General features: G+C 42.7%; 2 protein-coding genes across 7 annotated transcripts in view; both read right to left on the bottom strand.

Annotated features, from left to right (window-relative positions):
* ppil2 (peptidylprolyl isomerase (cyclophilin)-like 2) overlaps nucleotides 1–14,115 on the bottom strand; it is a 22,408-nt gene extending 8,293 nt beyond the window's left edge. For all 5 annotated transcript variants that reach the window (XM_034595987.1, XM_034595988.1, XM_034595990.1 and 2 more), the window contains exons 1-14: nucleotides 13,955–14,115; nucleotides 13,738–13,787; nucleotides 12,981–13,026; nucleotides 12,739–12,801; nucleotides 12,556–12,607; nucleotides 12,170–12,221; nucleotides 11,750–11,841; nucleotides 11,378–11,467; nucleotides 11,198–11,273; nucleotides 10,523–10,683; nucleotides 7,542–7,617; nucleotides 6,674–6,780; nucleotides 3,987–4,076; nucleotides 2,406–2,439 (exon numbers count right to left, since the gene is read on the bottom strand). In XM_034595987.1, the coding sequence (XP_034451878.1) occupies nucleotides 2,406–2,439; nucleotides 3,987–4,076; nucleotides 6,674–6,780; nucleotides 7,542–7,617; nucleotides 10,523–10,683; nucleotides 11,198–11,273; nucleotides 11,378–11,467; nucleotides 11,750–11,841; nucleotides 12,170–12,221; nucleotides 12,556–12,607; nucleotides 12,739–12,801; nucleotides 12,981–13,026; nucleotides 13,738–13,787; nucleotides 13,955–13,986 (1,021 nt within the window). In that variant the 5' untranslated portion in view covers nucleotides 13,987–14,115. The remainder of the gene's footprint in view (nucleotides 1–2,405; nucleotides 2,440–3,986; nucleotides 4,077–6,673; nucleotides 6,781–7,541; nucleotides 7,618–10,522; nucleotides 10,684–11,197; nucleotides 11,274–11,377; nucleotides 11,468–11,749; nucleotides 11,842–12,169; nucleotides 12,222–12,555; nucleotides 12,608–12,738; nucleotides 12,802–12,980; nucleotides 13,027–13,737; nucleotides 13,788–13,954) is intronic.
* Nucleotides 14,116–15,740: 1,625 nt separating this feature from the next.
* Nucleotides 15,741–22,300, bottom strand: LOC117767989 (STAM-binding protein-like A). 2 transcript variants are annotated; one of them, XM_034595993.1, is made up of 10 exons: nucleotides 22,126–22,300; nucleotides 20,330–20,589; nucleotides 19,907–19,982; nucleotides 19,709–19,804; nucleotides 19,016–19,412; nucleotides 18,705–18,829; nucleotides 17,498–17,635; nucleotides 17,000–17,112; nucleotides 16,774–16,873; nucleotides 15,741–16,383 (listed from the first exon to the last, which is right to left on the bottom strand). In XM_034595993.1, exons 2-10 carry the CDS (start codon nucleotides 20,533–20,535, stop codon nucleotides 16,327–16,329), a joined length of 1,308 nt encoding a protein of 435 aa, XP_034451884.1. In that variant the 5' UTR covers nucleotides 20,536–20,589; nucleotides 22,126–22,300; the 3' UTR covers nucleotides 15,741–16,326. The 2 variants fall into 2 exon arrangements, with proteins under 2 accessions (XP_034451884.1, XP_034451885.1); XM_034595994.1 differs by having other exon boundaries at nucleotides 20,330–20,554.
* Nucleotides 22,301–23,257: the final 957 nt, after the last annotated feature.

Here is a 23,257-nt window from a genome sequence, read left to right as displayed (position 1 = left end):
TTACTTCCGCAGACAGAGCGAAGATAGAAGTCGCTGAACCACCTCACATTTCACGATGACACACACTTGACATTATAAAAGTGGAACCATTTCTCAGGCTGATCCGCAGACTGGAAATAAAGACAGATGAGACAGCTCCACTTTCTCCCACTCTCCAGAAATGAAGCCCAAACATCCCAGAGTCAAACTGTGATTGAGCTGTGGAATCAAGTTCCTGCTGATATACACACACTCTCGACCAATCAGAGTCATACTAAGCTGTCAATCATGAGGCTTCACCCTGTTTAAACCAAACTTATTAGAAACTTTGGCTTCTCTTTTGAGGAGCTGCCATGTCGTCCATCTTTATCATCTCGATGCAACACGTCAAAACCTCACGTTTGCAAAAGTCTAAAGGAAGAACATGTAAATGGATGTACATCATGTTTATGGAAGTTTGTGTCTGCCAATAATTACACAGGGAAATTTCAAAGTACGAATAAAAAGGTCCTCGATAAGGAAAAGTAACTTGTTTGGACAGAAAGATGTTCAGAGAAACTTGGAGTAGAACAAGTCCAACAGGTCTTTAAAGGAAAACCCTCCTGTCCCTCTCCTTCAGGCAGCCGCTCACTGACAGTTCCGTGTTAATCTGTCGTTTAACTGAACCATCTGGAGTTTAATGTGGAGACGTCGGGGGGTAGAACTGATAAAGATACAAGTGTGTGTTTAATTTTCTGCTCCACAATCCACAGCAATATGTTTTAATTGTGAAGTGTCACAATCCTCTTGGTTTGTATGAAAACACAACACTTGCTCATTCAAATGACTGCAGCATTCCAGACGCCCTGTGTGACTTCCTAAGAAGCTAAAGGCCTGTTTGCCCTTGAACGAGGATCCACGTCGAGAGGCCTCAGCTGTGAATCATTATTCAGACTGACTTCATCATGGAGAATCATCACGATGAGTTTACAGGAACACGCACGGCGGGAGCTCACTGGCTCACGATGGGGAAGAGGATCTGTCGCCCCGAGGTGTGTTTCAGTTTGTGTCCTGCCAGCTGGTGTACGTGCATGAAACTGTGTGTGTGTGTATATAAAACTATGAGTATGCGCTGTACGTGTGTGTGTGATTGGTTGGAGGTGTGTAAATGTATACCACCAACCAATCAGCTCCTGGGAGGTGTTGTGCAGCCGTCAACACCCCCCCCCCCCGGTGACATTTCTGCATAATTTATCAACTTGCTGACATTTTACCTCCGTACGTCTGGATCGTAAACGAAGAGGAGAGCGAGGAGTTCTCAACCAACAGTTCACCAATAAATGAAGCTGCAGTCGCTCTGATGTTATTTCAAATGATTCCGTTACAACATCAGCATCTAAATTCAGAGAGCGTAGGAAAACAGAAGAGGACGTCGCCGTCTGAGAGCCGTGAGGCATCTCTACTAACGAGCACATTATCTGACCACAGATTGTGTTTTTCATATCACACGAGGAATGTGTGTCCGGGTTTTCATTCGCAAGTGGATGTTTAAAACATGTCCTTCTCCGAAGCAGCTCCTTCTTAAGGGTTTAAGATAAATGAGGCTTATCTGAACTCGGGCTGGAACGCCACAGTGAGCAGCTTCCAGGAAGTGTCTCTGTTCAATTTACGTGGAGACAATGAAACAGAAGGATTCACTCAAAATGAGCTCACATTTTTATGTAGGGTTTTCTTGCATGGCCTCAATTCATGGTGAAATTTCCCTTCTATTCCTGCCTCCATCATAGAATCACTTCCTCTTTAGCAAGTCGTCGTTAAAGTAAAAGCACCGTGTTGGTTCTGTGTATGTTCTGGGACTGTTGAGCACGAGGAGAAGTCGTCTTTACGAAACACATTAGAAAGTCTGTTCATGATTCTCAGTGCACACGTTGTTCGGTCCAGGTGATGAGGAGAGTTTTACCCACAAGCCAGATATTCTACACCTTCATAAATCTGTCAGCGTGCGTGTATTTTGTGTAGCGCTCAGAGACGCCCACAGACACAAAGCACACTTTGTGCAGCAAAGTCTCGCAGCGGCACAGACGGCATGAAGGCAGGAAATTAACTGTATGAGGCCTCGCAGTCAATTACACGTAGCTGCCTTTGAAACACACTTTGAAAACAGGAAAATGACACCAAACGCTGGTTGTTTGGTTGTTTAACACCCCCCCCCCCCCCCCTTTCTGTACCCTACCCCCAGCCCCTTTCCCTCCAAATAATCACCCTCTCTGTGTGTGTGTCTTCTGAACCCCCATGTGCCTTTGCAGAGTATATTTAGTAACACTCTTGACTTACATCTTAAGTTGCCAGCGGTATTTACGCAAAGCTTCCAAAAGAGAACTATTAATAATTCAACAGGGAGCCGTTATGCAAGTGAAAATGTGGCCCGAGTGCAGCCCTGGTCTCACCTGTACCGGTGCCAGTCGGGTCCCCTCCTTGGATCTGGAAACAAAAACAAACTCTGTTACGTGTGCGTGACGCTGGCTGCGTGTGATGCACATTCAAAGCTGAATACACACTTTGTTCCTTTTACCTATTACAGGAAAATGTTCAATTTCTGTTAAGTGGTCGAACGAGACTTTAATTTGTAACGTTATATTTCCTTTTGTCAAACAGCCAAACCGGAGTCATGTTCCTTGTAATCATTAGGAGCAGACGTCAAAGCCTCGCAGGATACTGGCCTCCATTGTTCATTGTTAATCAAGAGCACTTCTCCGAAAAGCTGCAGGTTCTGACCACCGGTGCTGCTGCTGCGGAGCAAATTTTGATGAGTGGGTTCCTGCAGTGTTTGTGTGGACGCCGCGACCCCAGGCCGGGCACAATCATTTCTGCCAACAGTAGAGGAAGCAGGAGCTGATTGTGTTTCTAATGTGTTCCCCTTGTTTGCTGTTTATTTAGCAGCTACGTTCTAACAGCAGCACCAAGGGAAGAGGAGCTAAACAGCAGCACCAGACGAAAGCAGGAGGAACATTGATGAAACTCTTTGTTTCACAGAGCTGGAAACAAACAGGCAAGATATTATACCAACAGGTTCCTACTACCTCAGCAGAGGAGGCTGCTGGGCCTCCTGCATTTCAAAGGAAAACTGTCAAGTGTCCTCACAGGATGTTCAGTTCACTTACATGGTCGTGATAAACGGCTTTAAGAAAGGAAGCAGGAGCCACGTTCCTCGTCCCATCAACACACTGCATTTCAAGTGTTTGTTGTCATGACAATGTTCTCTCCGAGGCCAGTTTGGAGGCCAACCAGTAACGAGGGATAAACAATTCAAAGCTTGCAAACCGCTGCGTATGAAAACCAGGGGATAGAATTAAAAGAAAGTCCTTTTGAGAGCAGATGTCCACTCAGAGCCACTTTCATTACGGGAGCGGAGGCTGTGAAGTAAACTGACAAGGAGCTGATCAGAGATCTGTCATTTCACATTCAGAGTCCGGGTCAAGACGCTTTAGTTGGAGAGCGAGTTGGAACAAAGGGTTTGTGTGTTTACTCGTCTCTGAAGTGGGAAACACTCAAATGTGTAATTATCTCAGCAACAGACGAGGTGAATGACACCGTGGTCAGTAATTCATGGGTCGGTGGGTACAAGGGGGATAGAGGATAAATCCACCTAAATATTCACCAACATTCATATAAGATGTCCCAGTATGGAGTGTCTCAGTTATGGAAGAGGAAAAACAATACAGATTTAAAAACAGATAGTGATGGTGGGTGTGAACTTCTGGATAATCACTGACTAAGTTCTAACTAACCCACATTTGTTTAACAAATCGTTTCTTCCCCGACGACATAGAAACACACGAGGATTCAACTGGAGACATTTCCAGTTATGAGACGTCACAGATCCCAAACCATTTGCATTGCTTAGATAAAATCTTTTTTGTTCTGGAAACTGTCACTCATGCTTTTATTACATCTCACTCTCTGTATTGAAATTCTCTGTATTCCTGTTTTTGCCAATATAACCAGTTCAAACACTTCTTTGTCCTCACCATGAAATTCCTGATGGACCTGTGGAAGACCGTTTCATCGTAGTATCCTTTTTTACACAGACGGACGAAGTTCTCTCCAGCTTTGGGAACCTGGAGGACAGAGAGAGACACGTTTATTAGATCGACCGACATGAAACTCTTCTCTTCTCAGAAACAACTGTTATCATTAACCGACAGAGTTCAGCTTCTCAGAAAGTTTTCCTTAAAACAAGGTTGACATCATAGAGACTTCTACAGGAGCACGTAACATCGTTTCACAATTTCGTAGCAAGTCTACCTAGGATGGTTAAAATATTGATATATTAAGAATGGGAACCACGCTGGTGAGCTCTGTAGACAGAAGCCAGGTATTTTACACAGTTACAAAGATGTTGTGTTGGTGTTTTTAAAGAAAGCACATCTGGATTTGTCCTCTGGCTGAAGGGTCAACCTGCGTCTGCGTCGGCGTCTGGTAAATCCTAACAGAAACTCCCCCCCGCTGAGAGAAGCCGCTCTTGACTGGCTGTCGCTCTGTGAAACGAGCCGGCTGGTACGGTCCAGTGTTATTATCATCAACAGCCTCGAGGAACACTTCTGTGTGTGTGTGTGTGAGGGAAACTTAACTTTACCCCCCCCCCGGCAGCAGTGGTTGGTGGTTTCCAAGAACCACCAGATGCTTCATAAAACCTGTTTTTAGTCATCGGCCTTTCGTTGTGTGACGAGTTCCTCTAAGCTCCACTGGTCTTATTTCCTCCTACGTCTCAATTCTGCAGTTGAGGTTCGACTCTGCTTCCTTTACCCTTCATGATAAATCCTGGGTTTTCAGAGCACTCTGGCACAAAGAGGCTTATTGTTTTAAACCCCTCCACAAAAGAAGGAAGAAAAAAAAATACAGGGATTGGTTTTAACCAATTTTAGCCATTAAATAAAATTTCTGGAATGGAAAAGAACGCCTCAAACACTAATCTAACGAGAAACTGTCTTGTTAGAACAGATAACTGGTTTGCATTAATAACAGTTCAGTGTTTCCTTTCTTTCATCTAAATGCTTCTGATCTGTAAGCAGAAACTTTTACGTCACAGATCTTTATCTGTAACACGCAGGCGTCGTCTGCCTGTCGCTGATGCCGCCGCCTCCGCGTATTAGTGGTTAATTTAGCGTGTCAGCCTGCTTCTGCGTTTGTGTGTCCGTTTCTCTGAGAGAGTTTTCAGTCCGGGAATGTCTCGAATGCAATCCACATAAAAACATGCCTGGCTGCCTAAAGCTGTCAGCAATCAGTGATGTCAGCAGGGAAACAGAATTTGCTGACGCAGACTTAAAAAAATGTTAATTCACATTAACTTACGAGCTCTTCTCCTCCACAAGTATCACCCGGGGGGGATGAGGGACATAAAAGCCATTAAAATAATTCCATTAGTCTGAGAAAATAAAAATGTATTCTGCCAAGATTGTGTGCCTGTCTTTAGATCCCCGGCAACCTATGCACATCATTGAAAGTTAAAGGGAAGGATGTGGTATAGATCAAGACATTACATATACATGTTTTGAGGTCAGATACATCAAGATCTCGTTTGTCTTATTTCTTGAGAAATTACCCGAAAATGTTGAAAAACCTCCTTTTGCCGTGTTAAACATAGTGAAAACAACAACTTAGATCCGAACCCCACTCACCCACAGTGTTGGAATAAAACACACAACCTAAATACAACTAGTATCGCACATACACTGACCTGAAACACAAACTGCACCCCCCCATAGACATCAGTCACCTAAACATGCCTGTTTCTTTTCCATCAAGACGCATGAACTGTTCCTAGGAACTCGCTAAAACAAACCTCCAACACAAAAACAATCCTGGGTCTCCCCCCCTCAAATTAATCTGCTTATACAAATAATGGGTTTCAAGAAAATCGGTTCAGTAGTTTAATGTCCTGCTGACAGAAAATAAAACCTCCTTCCTGGAGGGAATAATTCAGATTGTTATTTGAATCTAAATATAAATCTTCATTGTGTAAAAACATTTGTGAATCTATTTCCAGCTGTCAGATCTAATGAAGCTGCACCTTCCTCTGTTTAATGTGAGACTAAAGGTACGAGCTGTGTCATCACACCTCCCACGTCTGCCCCCTCACATCTCATCCGAGCTGGGACAACGAGGGCAGCGGCGGCGGAGACGTCCAACGCAAACGGGCACTTCCCGGGGAGGTGGGCTCTGGACTGAGAGTGCATGTGACAGTGAGGCAGCGCTCATTAATTCATAAACAGCAGGCCACGAATAGAGCTGCTGTGTGAAAACCACCAGGGAGGAAGGCGCTGAGGAGGAGGAGGATGCGGGGCACCGAGGGCAGGTTGTCTAACCGCTGCCCCTTCCCCTCATTATTCTGATTCGACGGCTCAGAAGCCAATGAGAACCCAGCACACGAGACGCCTGGTTACCGGGGCAGAAACGCATTCCTGGAACGCATGCTGTCTCTCAGGAGCCCCACGAATAACCTTAAGAAGGAGGAACACAAGAAACACATCTCTGCCAAGATGTGAAACTTGGCAAGCTGAAGGACAGACTCTGCAAAAGGTGGATTTAAGTGTTTGGACGAGTCGAGCGCGAGCTCGGGCCAAACCTACGTCACAGCAACATCACAAGACGACTTTACATCAGCTAATTAAATATCAGCCAAGTCCGAATGAGAGTTTGTGTGTAAGGTTATTACCTTATCACAGTGTAACTCCAGGTTCACGTCCCCCTTGTTGGTGTGAAGACGGACGTAGCCCTTCTTCTTCACGTACTGGTAACGCACGGTGTCGTCTGCGATGGCGTCTGCAACGGAAAAATACGATTTCAGTTCTTGTGACTTGTGGCTTTATTGATGACAACCTTTGAGATTGAGACGGTCTTTGGATTTCATTGATTGTTTGTGAGCCTCATGTCGCTGAAGGTAAAATCTCTGACCTTTTAAAAACCCTCAGAGCTTCGTCAGTGTGACGGTGATTTAGATTCACACAGAAATTATTCTCTCATGAACAATATTTCATCCAAATCACTTTTTCACCAAGAGTAAAATCTAAAAAGTAAAAATACAGATTCAGAGACATAAATAAATCAGTAACTAAAATATGAATCCTGTCTATTCAACACACACACACACACACACACACACACCCACACACCATTGAATTCATGGGTTTCATTCAGGCCCATTAGTTCCAGTGAAGTTAATCTTAATGCTTCAGCTCACTAAGACATTTTGGACAATTCTATGCCTCCAACTTGTTGGGAACAGTTTGGGGAAGTTTTCTATTCCAGCATGACATTATATATACGCACGCTTTTCTTTCTAAAAACCATGAATGAGGTCACTAGAAGTAAAACCCATCTTCCTCTGAAGTGTAGTGAACGTACGACACGGTTGTGTAACAGTGAATCTTTCCCATGAAGCAGCTCAGAGTCTGACAGGAGGAGAGAACCCAGTTGAACTGAGCAGCACAGTCGACTGTGTGAGCACAATAAATAAAGATTAACGAACTAAACCAGAGGTGCACGTTTCTCTCTGCTGGGAATCTGCAGACATGTTCACTCGCCTGCTTCGTGTGTCGTTGCCGGAGTCATGGCCGTGGATGTGAAGGAGGCGGAAACTCTGCCTGTGGAGTAATGAGCCTGAGGGAGAAAGGAGAGAAAGTTAGTTTGAATGTTTTCTCACTCCACCTTCTAAACTCTACTTCTACTGTTTATGAACTCATTTATGATGTTGATAACTTCAGAAGCAGCTGAACGGGTTGATTTTAGTTTGTTCTATCTAAAATATAACAGAATGAAAACAGCTCTGAGCAGCAGAGAACTCATTATATTTTTTGATTTCTGCAAGTTTTATTATGCTATTCAAAATATGACAGCATTAATTAAAATTAATGAAATTAATAGCAGATTACAATGAGCATTGGACAGACACAGAGACGTTAGGGGGCGAGGACAGACGCACATGGACCTGTAAACAAACCAGCACATGTGCAAGTAAACAAACACACAAACCTGAGAGAATTGTGTTTGATCCCTTGATAAATACAGATTGGTTCGAGGTAACAACTTCATATTTTCCCTCTTGACTGATTAAAACATGCTCTTTACAACGGTGTAGTTTGTTTTTAGGGTTAACTTTGTCATATGTGCACATTCTTCATTTTCAAATCAGAAATGTTTCTTTCAGACGTGCACCTACTTGTGAAAAAAGAACAATAACAAGTATTAAAGGTGAAGTTTTGAAAGCTATGATGTGACTATTTGTTCCAGCTTCGCCTCCGTCGCGTGTTAGAAACGTCATCAACACGTTCACTCGCTCGCTGTGAATCTTCCTGCTGGTTCCTCACATGGACTCACAGCGTTTTACAGACATTTTATTTGGGGGCTGCAGGGAAATTTGAGAAAATGTCTGAAGCAAGCGACTCGTACATTTGTGTTCTCACATTCAGCCTCGGCAGCTTCTGTACGACTAAGAGCACAGCCCCCCCCCGCTCAGCGTGGAGAAATCGCTGCCATCTCATAATTTGGGGCACTTAAGATGCTTTAAGGTTGTTTGAGCTTAAATTATAGTAGAATACATTTGCTGAATAGCGATGTTCACCTAAAAATACCACAAAACCCAGCAGTGAGACTGGAGGAGTTATTTAGGTCTAAGAGAATAAGAGCTGAGCGAAGATGAAAGCCGGGAAGTGGAAATGGATTTCAAAAGCTCTCGTCTATTCTACAGTCCTGGCTTAGAATTCTTCTGCTCTAGTTCTCGTGAAGACGCATGAAAGCACAGACTTCACCTTGTGTGCTCCGTCTGACCTACATTCCCTGTTCTCTCAGATGCCGTCTGAGCGTCACCTCAACGGTGAACTGAGAGCAGGCGAGGGAAAGCTCTGGTGCGTCTGTGTCTGCTGTTACAATGTAATGTAAAGAAATTACTTTACTACACTGACAAAACCATCAGTGGTCCAGTTTGATTCAAACCAGCTCTGAGACCAGCTCAAACAACTCTGTGGAACAACTTTGATGGAGAAACTTGTGTCAACGTGACGCAACATGAGGTTGAATTCATTTTTAAATGTGCGACAGTTTTGGAGGAAGAATTCAGAGTTGGTGTGAAAAGACCTTTACTTTACACTGATGATGTTTCACTCCTGATTTTCCAAAAGTGAAAACCAGTAAACAAGACAAACTTAAACACTTGGTTTTCCCTTTGACTTCAAATCTCACCAGAAAATGTCAGTTTATTTCCTTCTTTGCTTTCCCACATATAAATAATGTAAATTGCAAAGCGGGGAAGCTCACACACCAAAAGGTTGCAGTACATTGTTTTAAACTTCCAATGAGATTAATGTATGTTTGCGTTACAAATCTTAACTGTAATGAAATCTACTTACTCATATTTTGTATTTTAATGAACATGAATCTTCTACATGAACGCTGTTGCTCTCCAGGTCTGGAAACCAGACACGGTGGAGCAGCAGCTGATAAAAGCAGTGATGTCTCTCAAAGTGAATCAGGATTCCTCCGCCACCACCCCCCCCCCCCCCCCCCGGTTATTCAAGGATACAGGCTCAGTGGCAACGTGACCACAGACGACCTTCTTTGTTCAGCACTTCAATGTTTGCTTTCCTTATAGTTAAACCAGAAAGCACTGAAGCCAGAAGTTTACACCAGGTTACACAAAGAACCCAGACGGTATTTTAAAGTAAATCCTTTTCTACTAATTACATTTCAGACTCAAAGGTTTAATTATGTCTAATATTTTAGATCTTAATACGTTTTCTAAATATCTTTGTAAACACATAAATTTGCTGTAATTCATTGAATGCACATGTTGAATATTATCTTTAATCCTCACAACACTGAAACATCCTTTGTTCTGTTTCTGGATGCTGTTGTTTTGTCTTGTTGTCGTCAGAGCAGCGCTCATCTATTAATGTGTGTTTGGCTCCTCCTGGTGTACGAAGTGAAAGTTACACTTCTTCACTGTAGAACTGATAAATCTATTTAAATGCTTTTAATAAATTATTCATGAGAAAATTACTTATATTTTTTAAATCTTCTAAGAGCTGAAACTGAAAAATGTATTTCTTATGATTCAACAACTGAGAAAACTGGTTTCCACCAAAGTGAACTGAGTCCTTGTGCTGGACTGGTTCTACTGCAGGTTCTACTGCAGGTTCTACTGCAGGTTCTACCTGGGAACCTTTTAAGAACCAGTTTGAAGACTTTCAGATCTTTCATGTGCGCGACACCTACCTCTAATTGACTGAAAGTTAAAAAATGAATTACAGAATTCAATTCAGTGTTATTTTAGGTGTGTGAGCCGATAAACTTAACAATCACATGTGGTCAGTTCTGGCTTCTTGGTTGTCGCACACAGACGGAGGATGTGAACCCACAACCATCAGGTGATTTACTTACTTCACCAAGATGTGAATCTGTTTTTCTGCTTATGTTTGATATTTTAACCCAGAGTTTCTTGGTCATTCGTCATGTTCCCTCCACGTGTTTCAGTTTTTAATAAAATGAGCATCATAATGTTTTTCCTTACAGCGTTTAACTTGTCCGTCTTCTTGGCCACGGGCTCCAACATGGTGGACGCCAGCAGCTTGTCGCCCTTGTAGTCTTTGTACAGCTCAGCTAACGTCTCCCTGGTCTCGAGGTTGGTCGTCTTCAGGTGGTACGACGGGTGCAGTTTGGCCTTTTCCTCATCTGAGAAAAACAGAAAGAGGAAGGAAATGGTTTAACTGAAGCTCTTTCAAGTCCAAAGACAACTTGAGACTTAAGGACTTAAACACTCAACTGTATTTGTCCATTTATCTCATATTTGGCTTTAGCTATTGTTCCATTGTTTTTGTCTTTAAAAGGATGTGATGTAGCTAAATTCAAAATAGGTTCAAGCATCAGAAAATGATTTAACCAAATGTGCAAAGCTGGGAACAAACAGGAAAAAATATGAAAGCTATGATCAGTTCTGCAAACATCCTATAAAACGTCCTGAAGCACAGAAGCAGCTGAAGTTCCTGAACCAGTGAAACTCTCCAAGTTCTCTCTTTGTTAATATTGTTCCCCGGTATTTAATCTAAGTTTTTTTATTTTGGAAGAACAGATCATCATCGCTTGATTCAGACTCTTTCATTTCCAGAGGCTCATTATTTTCTGAATCCTTATAATTTATTCTCTAGATCCCGTCATGTTCAATCTAAACAACATCTCTATAACTCACCTGGATCCAAAACCTTCAGGTTGTTCTTCACGTGGAAGAAGTCGGAAACATTGAATTTATCCAGGTTTGTGGGATCCTACGAAGACAAAGCAAAAATCAACTCAACAATATGGGCTACTTTTCCCTTATAATGATAATGATAACCTGCTTTCACCTTTTCAAACCAAAGCAACAACCCACCTGAATTGTGATAATGTCCTTTCTGGCGAAGGGTTCATCGGTGAGCAGATCTCTAAAACTCTTGGTCTTAATGTTGAGTTGCTCCACAGCCTGAGTGGAAACAGAAATATTTAAAATCTCTTTTTGACACACACAAGGTGAAAGAGAGGGAAACTAGAGATCTTTTCTTTGTATATACATTTCTAATCATCACCTTATAGCAATTTGACAGATTTCTGTTGCTTTTCTTCACCTTACATAATTATAAATAACGTATTAATATAAAAAAAGGCAGGTTCTACTTTGTTGATGACCTGTAAAAGCAGAGGAAATGTATCCTGAACGTCCAAATCATAACATAAGGATCAGTGGTATGTCGGTGATGTCACCCACCTCATGAGAGAAGACGTTGCCTGTGACCTTGTTGGTGACGATGTGAGAATTGTTTGTGAAGATGTTGTACAGAACGGGGCAGTGATACTTCCCTGGAACAGAATGAGAAGAAAAATCAGAGGAAAGCAAAGCAGCAGAGTCACAGGCTGAAAACTTAAGAAACTCGAATGTGCCCCTTGCTGAATGATATCACCTCTCCTGTTTCCACTTGCTTTAATTTGCTCCTTCAGAAGCTCTCACACAGAACTGCAGTGACATTAGTGTGGCTCTGACCTTTTTATTTCCCAACTACCCACTGATTTTGGTGATTTGGAGCTGAGCAATTAAGCCCTAATGTCAGTATGAACCTTATTGTGCTCTGTAATTAGTGTCTGTGTGAAACTTTGGAGGCTAAATGAGACGGAACTCGTGCGTATTTACCATCGTTGTTCTTGGCGAAGTTGAGTTTGATCAGAGACTTTGCTTCCAGTTTCTATGGGAACGAATAAACAAGCGTTAACGTGCAATCAACAAGGTTTTTACACTTCAGACGTTTAGATACAACCAATGGTGATTTTCACTTTAGATTTTTAACTGTGTCTCATTAGTTTCCAAACACATGTTATACACATGTCCGGTGTAAGTGACTCTGACATTTGCATCCTCACATGCAGCCCCTCCAGAAAATATTTTGTCTGAAAACAGCGTTAGATATACATTTTCATATTTCAACCCCCAAACAGCTGCAGAACACATGTCAACATTGTGGTAAATGACAGTAGATAAAAGGACCAGTATCAATATGATGAGAATCACAGTTTTCTCACCTCTCCAGAGATCGGATTAGTGCCGAACCTCTTAATCCACGGAACAATGCTCCTAAAACAGAGGGAAGAGAGGAAGTAAACTATTAAACAAATACCCAATAACAACCGACAGACAAAGCTTCACTTAGAGTCCAGCAGACATCTTTAAAATATATAGATTATTAAATAACATCATGTTCTTACAGCAGGTCGAAGAGGACTCCCTCCTCCGTGCAGACAGGATACTCAAACGGCTGCAGGGACAAGCTGAAAGGTTTCAGAGAAAACTGGTTTGAAAGAAGTCGGCAGAAACACATATTCAGCTATGAGTTTTAGTGTTATTGTCAAATTATCATATTAATGGAACAGCGAGGACATCATTTCCTAGTCGTCTAATTTAAATGTGTTGTGCTTCTGAGGATGGTGCGTATTGTGCTTCTTCTTACCTGCAGTGGTCGAATGGAAGGCGTCTGAAGTTTGCCTGAGGGATCACTGGAAAGTAAAAACACAAAGACAAACTTCAAACGGATTTAATTTGAATACATCTACTCGGTTTTAAAGAAACGTTCAAAAACTGGTCTGTGAACAGAAGCTCGAAACTTTAGTTTGAAGACAGCGACGGGTGGAACTGTTGATAATGAAATAGTTTGACAATTAATAACTATTACAATTAACAGTAACCTCCTCACTGTGCTTAAATAATGCATAATCGATATATTTATGTTTAGTACTGGAGAGTAAAACTACAAGAAAGGAAAGAGTCAGAAATGATCCAAACAGGAACTTCAGAGCTTATTAATACAACTAGAGCTCAGATACACAATACTTCTACTCACGTATTCCAACATTACTGCTCTTTCATCTCTGTCAGACTTTTGTATAAATACGTGAAATATGAATAAACCTCTTTGCTCATGTTCATCACGGTCTTTTCTGATAAATGTTAATATTGTTGTTAAGCTCTGTTCCAGGATCCTCACACGTGACTCTCTGAGGTCTTTCTGGTCGTTTTACTCTTGTTGAGGTTTTACTGCAGAGAGTTCGCACCTTGTTAAGTTATATGAGACAAACTGTGACTTGAGAACATATATAAATATATATATATACACTATACAAATACAATGTGGTTGATTGATGACGTTTGTTTTCACAGGTTAAAGTTGTAAACACAGTTTATGGGTTGAAAGGTGGTAAAATACAAACCGTTTCGTTTTCCTCCGTAGTAGTTGGTGTACTCTGTACACGTGATGTACCTGCCGGGGGGGGAAACACACAATAATACATGAAAACACCGGAAGTTACGTTAAAGAAGAGTAAAAGTAAAAGTTAGCTCGTTGACCAACAGCGTTAGCATGCTAAGCTAACAGCAACAAGCGCCTCTCGGTGTCGCTGTTTGATCCAGAAACACGTGAACACGCACATTTTATCCTTTTGATGCTGCCGCTTCCCCATTTTGAGTTTTCGGGTAAAAACCGCGAGTTTCTCTCCAGAAAAAAAACAAATAATTCACCGACGCAGAAAAACACGAACTGTGCTGTTTCTTTTCCGGTTTGTCTTCTTCTTCGTCGTCGTAATTGATGATGCTTTAGCTGCTACAGCGGCACTCTGCTGCCCCCTAGCGGAACATTGGTTCAGGCCAATTAACCTCCACAGCATCAACAAGTTGTACAAATAAATATAAATACACAAATAAGGACCTACATCATAGACATCAAAGACTCCTTTGATCTATGATCACTGTCACTCGTTCCTTTGATGAAGGCTCCCATTCAAAAAATATATATATAACAAATTGGGAAATTATAATATAAGGAAAAATAAAAATAGCTAATTTGTTTGCACAATGTAAACCAGATATATACAACATAATAATGTTCTGACAGCTGATCGCACAAAACAAGAGTCTGGAACATGTGAGACTGGGGGAATAAGGGAATGATTGTAAATGTAATTGTTGACTGCAGCTTTACTGTACTTTTATTAATTAATAAAACTACTTTTCCTTAACTACTGGATAAAACACAGTTGTGCATAAATTTGTTTATTGATAAATATATTTAAAAATCTTAGGTTTAAAACCTGAGACCCTCGATGAGAGAAGATGGAGGAGCCGTCATCATTGACGTACTTACGAGGTGTCATCTTCTACACCGGGTGCTCGTAACCCCAGGATATCAAATGTTATCTAAAGCACTAATAATAACTGTTTATACTCACGTGACAAATAAAACAATACAGAATAAATGAATCTATACGTTTATTTTGTCTTGGCATTTCATTCATTAAGGGGATTCTCACAATTATGGCTAATCATTGACTTCTTCTGACAAGAGAAGCGAGCAGACAAAAACCTGGAGAGCGGCATGAACGGTTAGTGACGTGGAGCAGGAGGTACATTCAGATGACCGGTCATGTGTCGGGACGAGTTCGACAGGTACTTCAAACTTCTCTTCCCCCAAAACACAAAGACAAGAGAAACGTGGAGGACGAGGATCCATTGTAATCAGGAAGTGAACTTCAAACAAAACCCTCGTCTTAATACAGGATGCTGTGAAGTGATGCTGTGTTTTTATAAAAATATAAGACAGAGCAGCAACAGCAACACTGTCGCCAAACCTGAGTTACAACTGGCTTCTCTCATCACTCACTCGGATCATCTTGTGAGTCAAGTGAGCAATAGACTGTAAATAAAGATGGACGACACGACAGCTCCCACAAAGTGAAGCCAAAACATGTAGATCGCCAACACGCCTGAAGACGCACATCACGTGACCCCTCACATACACTGTGCATGTGCATCAGGCCGGGAATGGCTTGAATAACAGCTCGTCTCCTCCACTTGTAAACAGCTGTGTCATTGTAATACAGAATTAGACTGAACAGCTGTTAGCAAAGACGACAGGGTCAGTAACACGTGTTATTGATTCTCCATGTTGTTTCTACTCTGGTAGCTGAGGCTGATGCCGGGAGTCATGTGACAGGAGCCTGACGAATGAAAGCTACGTCATGACCGAAAAGAACCAATCAGCAAGAGGTTGTGAGCGTCATCGTTTCCAAATGTCTGTTTCTGTTCATCCAGACTGAAACGCAGCCCCGGAGCTTTCAAACTAAAACTTGGCACCAGCAGCGGTAAAAAACTTTGAACCAGCCTCTGGTTCCAAAGACGTCAAAAGCACAAAACGGCAGCGCTCTCATATTTATATATTCTCTGATATTTGGTCTGTATTTTATGTACAGTGGGAGGAAGTGGGGACGCGTCGTCCATCTATATTTACAGTCTAGTAAAAGAACAAAGATTTGATTACAAACTTTAGACTTTACACTGAACGTCATGTTGCACAATGAACAACTCGACCAGTGAACCTTCTCTTCGTGGCACTTTATCAGTCAGGCAGGACCAAACTTTTACAATAACGGAACAAAGGCTGAGTTACCAGACGCTACCTGTTACTGACAAACACATTTTTATTTATAAAACAAAAATCTGAATGGGAAGTAAAGCACATGTTCACACAGACGAAGGGGGTTGAAGAGCCAGAGGTTGACGAGTCCATGATGTGGGTTGAAGTCGTTTTTGCTCAAAAAGTGCAGTAATATGTAGATTGGTTTTCTGACAGAGCAAAAACATAAGTTCACGTTGTTGTTCCTTTGGAGAACAACTGAAGTCCATATGAATGGTAAACTCGTGGGCGGCATTTGCTCGGTACCGTCCCGACAATAAAACAAGTGTTTTGTCCAGTCTTCATTTGATAAAACAGTCAGTGAGTCTTCTGGTGGAAAGCAGAAACAAAATCACCGCAAATCCATCATGGACACAGTGTCATTGGTGATGGTGACGTGTCCCGCGTGCTGGAAACAAGAGACAGGTTTGTTAGAGTCTGTTCACATGGACAGACGATTGAAAACCAGAACTGCACTCCAGCTCAGAACCTCCTGACGTTAGACATTAGAGTTTCTCCCACAAGCCGGAGGAGTCGATGTGAGAACACAGCAGGAGACTGTCCACAGGATTCAATGATCCCCACATGTTCCTGTTGTTGTGAACGAGTCGGACCCGACAACCTGCTGCTGCTGCTTCAAATAGACCAACGGAGTTCATGACTGAAAACAGCTCTAGACTACATTCCCCCTGTCACGGCTAATATCAAGAAAAGTATTCTACAAAAATGAAATAAAACAGTATTTATAAGGAAAAGATCATTGAAGTGTGCATTGCTCTCCAAGTGGAGGGCTACTCACTGTAAATAGAGGGGGCTCTTTGCTGTGAGGGTGAAAGCCTTTCTCTTTACACGTGGAGATCTCATCTGTTCCTCGGTCCGTCAAACTGAAGTAGCCGATTCTGGGTCAAACACAGTCACACTTCAGCACAGAGAAAATACATCGGCACAGACGGACAAACACTGAAATAATCCTCCCTCGTGTCTCATGTTCGTGACCACAAGACCCGAGCGGGTTTCAGACTCACTCGTTGAACTTGGGCGAGCAGACGATAGCGATGGCCTCTGGCAGCATCATTTGGTAGGAGCAGTGTGTGTGGAGGTCCACGCTGGACAAGAAGGCCGTCTGTGTCGGGTGAGTCTGAAAAGAAAAAGCCCAGACTTCAGTTTCCTGCTCAGCTGGTTTCAATTTACTGTAAGAAAAAAGGGGGCCACATTTTGCACATAGTTTGTAGGTGTTCAGTGTAAAACCATGAAGTAACACCACTGAATATGATGGTGCAACTGTTTCATCTAAATATTAATATCCAGAGATTAAAAATAAGCCCTTGCACGGATCAAAAGTGTAAAATGAATCATCCGAATCTGAAAATAACTCAAACCCCATACCTCCTGCTGCTCTACGTTTTCCCTTAGAATCAATACTGCTCTCAAATGTCTAGATATTGATTAAAGTCCAATAAAGTTTAAAAAGACAGAGGGATATTTCTGCAGCTCTGAGAACATTGGTGCATTTGTTCACTCACATGAATCCAGCCCAGGGTGATGAGATCGTACTGGTCCTGTATGAGAAACAGCTCCTCCTCATTTTCCGTGTCACAATAGTCGGGTCCACCGCTCTGCTTCGGAACGATGACGTGTGTCACAGTAAACGCATTTCTGGTCTGAAACAAACACACAAAGCGTCACACTGTTTGTTGCTCTGCTTTAAATTATGCAGAGCGGCCGTCTGCAACAAGACGTCCACAGTGTCTGTCTGGATCAAATCCACTGAGATCTGACCAGTTCGCTGCGTCCAGCAAAACGTCCAGTCATCAAAAGTCACTCCCACAACATTGTTGCCTCACTCATGATTAACATTCCCACTTTCAAAATCATTGTATTATTTTGGTGCTTCCTGTAACAGAAGCATTTTTCATCACGGTTGAATTAAAAAGATATATTTCAAGTAAGACAGATATGAAGGAAAGTCCCAGATTTACTAACACATCATAACTGAACATAAGGAGAAGTAGGGGAGTAGAAAATAAACCTGGACACGTTGTTTCTCAAACCGCAGACAGAAGGTATCAAAGGTCTTCACCTCAGACCAGCTGAGTAAAGTGATCAATTCTGATCGAGGTGTTTGCAGACGATCAGTTATCAGTTCCACGTTGGTCTTGTTTGTAGTTTTTGCTTAATCCATTCTAATACTGTACATTTGTGTTCTAAAACACATTAACTCTGCCACAGATTCGAGTGGCGTCCACACAACTCCAGAGTGTCAGAGCCTCTACAACTGAGAAGCCTGGAAACGCTGCTGGCTCCGTTTTTAGTTGAAACCTCGGGGGGGCTGTGTTTCAGTCCGGACGAAATGACGATGACACAACCACTTGCTGATTGGGTGTTTCCGGTCTCGATGTAGCTTTCGCTCCGATCACATGACCTCCTTCCAGAATAAAACAACCAACTCATACGGAGCCAAAACACTCAAGTGGACAGAGATGGTTTTAGTTTGAAAACGTTATTTTCAAATGAAAACGTAGTAGAATGGATGTAGCTGTTATTACCTTGGCCAAATATCTGATTAGATGAGAAAGAATTACAACAAACCGAAACATTACAAACTATACAAAAACCTCTTAACATAATTAAGATCTACCCAAACGTAATCCAGAGCTCGTGTATAATATTTAGGTCCGAGGTCATTTAGACGTTTTAAGAGCCAGCAGAAACCCGGTTGAAGAGTCTTACCAGTTTGCCACACAGGATGCCACAGGTCTCCACAGCTCGGCTGGTGTTGGCCTCGGCCAACCTCAGAAAGCTCCGGCACAGCTCAGCAGGAACCGCCAACTGCCGAACGGCATCCGACATTGTATCTGCACAAACCATAGGAGTTAGAGCAGAAAAGTTGGATTCTCTTCTGGAGCAAGGCATGGTGTGAACAGGAGATGAAGTAGGTCAGGGGGAAAGAAATCAGCTCAGGAGAATAAATACTTTAGAGCAGGAACAGGGCAGTATTTAAATCCTCTGAGGGCCGGCCCCTCACAAAAAGATTAACTCACTATTGTTCCCTGGGCTGACCAGAGACCCGGGCTTGAGCGCGCGGTCGAAGGTGGGCGGGGCGGTGGCAGGTGTACCGACGGTTGAAGGGGGGTTGTACTCGTGGTCGGTGCCACTGGACATGTCCCCCAGGCTCTGCGGGACGGTGGGGGGGACGAACGGGGGGCCCTGGATGCCTGGAAGGAGGGGCGTTTCAGGGGGGGGCATGCTGGGTGTGGCGAACTCAAGGAGCACGCGCTGGCGTTCCTTCTCCAGCTCCTGGCGGCGGATCATCTCCTCAAAGGCACTGAACTGCTCCTGCTCCCGCTGCCGCCGCTGCATCTCGGCCACGCGCTCCCGCTCGGCGTCCAGCGCTCGCCGCTTCGACTGCTCCTGCACCAGGGCCTCATCCGCCACTTTCTGAGCAGAAGGCAAACACCAGATATTTGCAGGTTTTAGTTTCAGCAGCAGAACAATTAATGAAAGTTGTAAGTTGATCTCAAATGAATGCGTTTCTTTCATTGTAATAAACAATGAGACTATTCAGGGTCAATGTTATCGTTTAGCCTCCGATAATGAATGACTGCCTCTTTCAGTACAACCCTGGTTAATGTTTCAGCCCATTTACAGCCCAGACGATACACTGTAAAATCACAGTACTGTACTTTTCATTGTTTTTACAGTGGTTTGGACAGATGTAAGTCAGGACACTTCACCTTTTTGGCAAGATACTGTGCGTGTTCTTGTTCAAATCTCCTCAAAAGACCTTTTTTCAGAACCTCTGCTTGAGGAAATGCAACATCCTTCAGTTTCTGCAGAAGAAAGGAAACCGAGTTAAATGTGGAGCTAAGACGATTTCTCGGAAAACAATTCAAAACACACTTTCCAGGTCAGTGTAAACTCAGTGTTCGTACCTTCAGTGTGTCCTTCTTCTCGGGAACGTTCGCCGTCTTGTAATCACGATGCTTGGGAAGTTTTTCTATAAACAGCCTTTTGAAGAGAAAAGAAGTTCTTGTAATTGACTGAAAAACCTCTGTGTGCTTGTGCTGACAAAGCTTTTTAAAAAACCAGGGACTAAACTTTGGAATTCAAAGTAATGACAGACTGTCGACTTTGAATTGGTTGGCTTTGCTCTTTTTTAAAGAGCCACAAAACTAAAGCAAGGACGGGGTTGACAGCATTCAGACTTGATCTCAAGATAAAAATCTGTGGAAACTTTCTTCAGCATCTTATCCTTCTTTTATATATATTTCCTCCCAACTTAATGCATTTAGTTGTGCCTCCAACCTCTGCAGGGAAGGACAAAGTAAATACTTGAAGAAAGGCAGCGCACGTACGTGATGTATCTGTTGTACAGGACGAAGGCGTGCTCGATGTTGCCCTCGTCTGTGTAGACGTTCGCCATGCGGATCATCTCCATGCCGGAGCGGAAGTAGCGGCGCAGCGGCACGTAGTCATTAACCTCCACCGTGCTTCCCTTCTTGGTGAGCGCACGGACCCGCTCCTCCGGCAGCAGGCTGACATCCGTGTGATCCGCCATCATGACCACTCAACCCCGAACACTGGGAAGAGAGGGACAAGTACTTAATGCAGCTTCCTGTGGAGTCGGTGCTGAAGAACCACACGCACCACCTGACATGAAGGGTTGGAACTTTATCTGGTACTTTTGGTTTGTTCCTGACATAGTTTTTTTTACGAGAACAAAAGGGACAGTTTTCACATTCAAGACCTGATGAATATAAATTATGGACAATAACCTAAAACAGCCGCTTGATGTTCTTCAGCATCATTTTATAATTTTGTGCTTCCTGTAACAGAAGCAGTTTTTCATCACGGTTCCTGCAGCAACAGAACAAGTCAACAAGTTGAATTTAAGACTTTTTAAGACAGTAATTAATAAGATCTATTTAGAGTAAGACAGATATGAAGGAAAGTCCCAGATATACTGACACATCATAACTGAAGGCAAAGTAGGCGAGTGGAAAATAAACCTCAAACCACAGACAGAAGGTATCAGAAGTCTTCACCTCAGACCAGCTGAGTAAAGTGATCAATTCTGATCGAGGTGCCGCAGACCAGTCAGAAAACCCCCGGCTGAGTACATCTACAAAAACACCCAGTGTCTCTGCTGCGAGGCTCCATGACTCTGGATTTCCACGGAAGTCTAATGTGAGAACATCAGCTCGCTGACTCACAGTCACATGGGCTGCATTGATTCTGCAGATCCTTGGCGAGCTGGAGTCAGCCCACTGGAATACAATGTGTGGCTGTCGGCCGTGCAGACGCCGAGGTGCGGCTCTGATAAAAGGTGAAAGGTGGACGTACGCAAGATTATTAAATACACGGCCTGTTAGTGTTTCTCCAACGACAAATAAAGGTTTAACAAATCTCGAGGTATGTTCAGAAGAGTCTTTACAGTCTGGACATGTACAGATTCAATGGTGTTGGAGCCTCACCCGATATAAAACTATTAAATTCATCTTTTTGTGTTTTCATAGATAGAAATAAAGGTTTTTATAAAACTCGAGCGATGTTTAGAAGAGTCTTTACAAGTGGATCCAGACCAGATGAGATGTGGTCCAGGTGGGAAACGATTAATAAAATTGCCTTTTTTGTGTTTTCATTAAAGACACAAAACCTCGGGTCTCTTGAAAAATAAATTCAAGTTATTATCATTATATTACTATTAGAAATAAAGGTTTGCCATGTTTTACACAGTCTGCAGCTTGTGTGGGTGAGCCCAGTCCAGATCTGACTGGTGGAACTGGTTCCCGAGCTGCAGCTGGTCCGATGTGGTGCAGGTGGAGAAAGGAAAAAGCAGGAAGTTTGTCTTTTATGTTTTCACGTCACGGAACTGAAAACCCAACGTGGAGAGAAACTGTTGAAGCTTCAGACTAAAAGTAGATTAGTTCGAGTTGAGGCTGAAACACAACACGTGACCCTTCACCAGTGACACACACGAGATGAGGAGAAACCTTCTCACGTCTTCTCGCGTCTTCCTCCGAACCTCCTGTGATCTACAGGGATGGAGCTGTTCCACTGTTTCTGTGCCACGGAGCGTTAGCAGCTAACTTAGCTCCGCCAGCCGCCGAGTTTCAAACGGCTCAAACAGGAAGTGAATGTTGGTCCTCACCGAACCGAGCAGTGACCCGAGGCTCCCACGGCTGTGACATGCAGAGGGGATCCGAACCAGAACCGCTTCGGGCCCAGTGAAGACCCGATTCTCTGGTTTCACTCTGGTGTCACTCCAGCGACCCAACTCCGCTGCACACTTCCGCAATCCTATCAACTTCCGCATGACGACACACGCCCCGCCGGAAGTCGGGTATCGTACAAAATAAAAGGAAATAAAAGGAAATAAAAGGAAATAAAATAAAATAAAATAAAATAAAATAGAATAGAATAGAATAAAATAAAATAAAATAAAAACAAATTGAATTCATATTCAGTTCTCACGTTTTGTCATAAAACCCATAGGGTCAGGGTTAGGGTTCCCTGCAGAGGAAGGTTCTGGGTTCAAATCCCAGATCAGCCCAGCACATTGCTCCTGTTACAGGCTGTTTGGTTGTGAGTCTACTGCGCCACCCTGTGGTTAAACTCCAGTATCACATGTAGGGGGTTACAGAGAGTTGACGTGCAGCTGATTGAATATAATGATAATAAAGATTTATCTGTTTGTAATGTTGTGTTCTCTTGTTCTACTTTAGAGTTACTCCTTGAGTCCTCTTCAAATCAGTGCCTGTAATTATCTGTGTTTACATGTGAGACACTGAGCCTCACACGTGTGTTCTCACTCTGATGGGAAAATATATAAAGTCAGAGGTCCTGGGTTGAAATATATGAAGAGCCTTGAATCCACAAACAATAATAAAAATACATCAGAATTCAATTTACACGGAAATGTCACATCTTTCTATTCGTGGTTTTGTCATGAAATCACCTCCTGATCGGCCTGGTACGTTTTAGATGCTATGTGGTCATGCTCATTGCTCATTGCTCATTGCTCATTTGGATATGAAAGGTCCTGGGTTTGAATCCTGGACGAGCCCAGGTATCAAAATTAAACAAACTTATCTACAAACATTGTTAATTCAGACGTGTGTAAATATGTGAAGCAATTCTTGAAGAAATTAATAATCATCAGTTCCTGTAATGAACTGTCTTTACGTTCCTCTCACATATGTGACTTTTCTATCTTATATGTGTTGGAAGCATAAAATGATCAAAATAATACATTTACATTCGGATTTCACAACCTAAAACCC

This window comes from Hippoglossus hippoglossus, chromosome 9 (assembly GCF_009819705.1).
Source record: "Hippoglossus hippoglossus isolate fHipHip1 chromosome 9, fHipHip1.pri, whole genome shotgun sequence".
In the NCBI taxonomy this organism is placed as follows: Eukaryota; Metazoa; Chordata; class Actinopteri; order Pleuronectiformes; family Pleuronectidae; genus Hippoglossus; species Hippoglossus hippoglossus.
Note: the sequence above shows the minus strand (reverse complement) of the source record. Positions and strands in the feature narration are given on the sequence as shown.

Bases quoted from the DNA above. Each gene is read 5' to 3' on its own strand.
- LOC117767989 (XM_034595993.1), bottom strand. From the start codon at position 20,535: ATGATGGCGGATCACACGGATGTCAGCCTGCTGCCGGAGGAGCGGGTC. The intron at 19,983-20,329 runs GTACGTGCGCTG...TCTCTTCAAAAG, and splicing joins CTGTACAACAGATACATCAC to GCTGTTTATAGAAAAACTTC. The intron at 17,113-17,497 runs GTGAGTGAACAA...TTTTCTTTTCAG, and splicing joins TCACCCTGGGCTGGATTCAT to ACTCACCCGACACAGACGGC.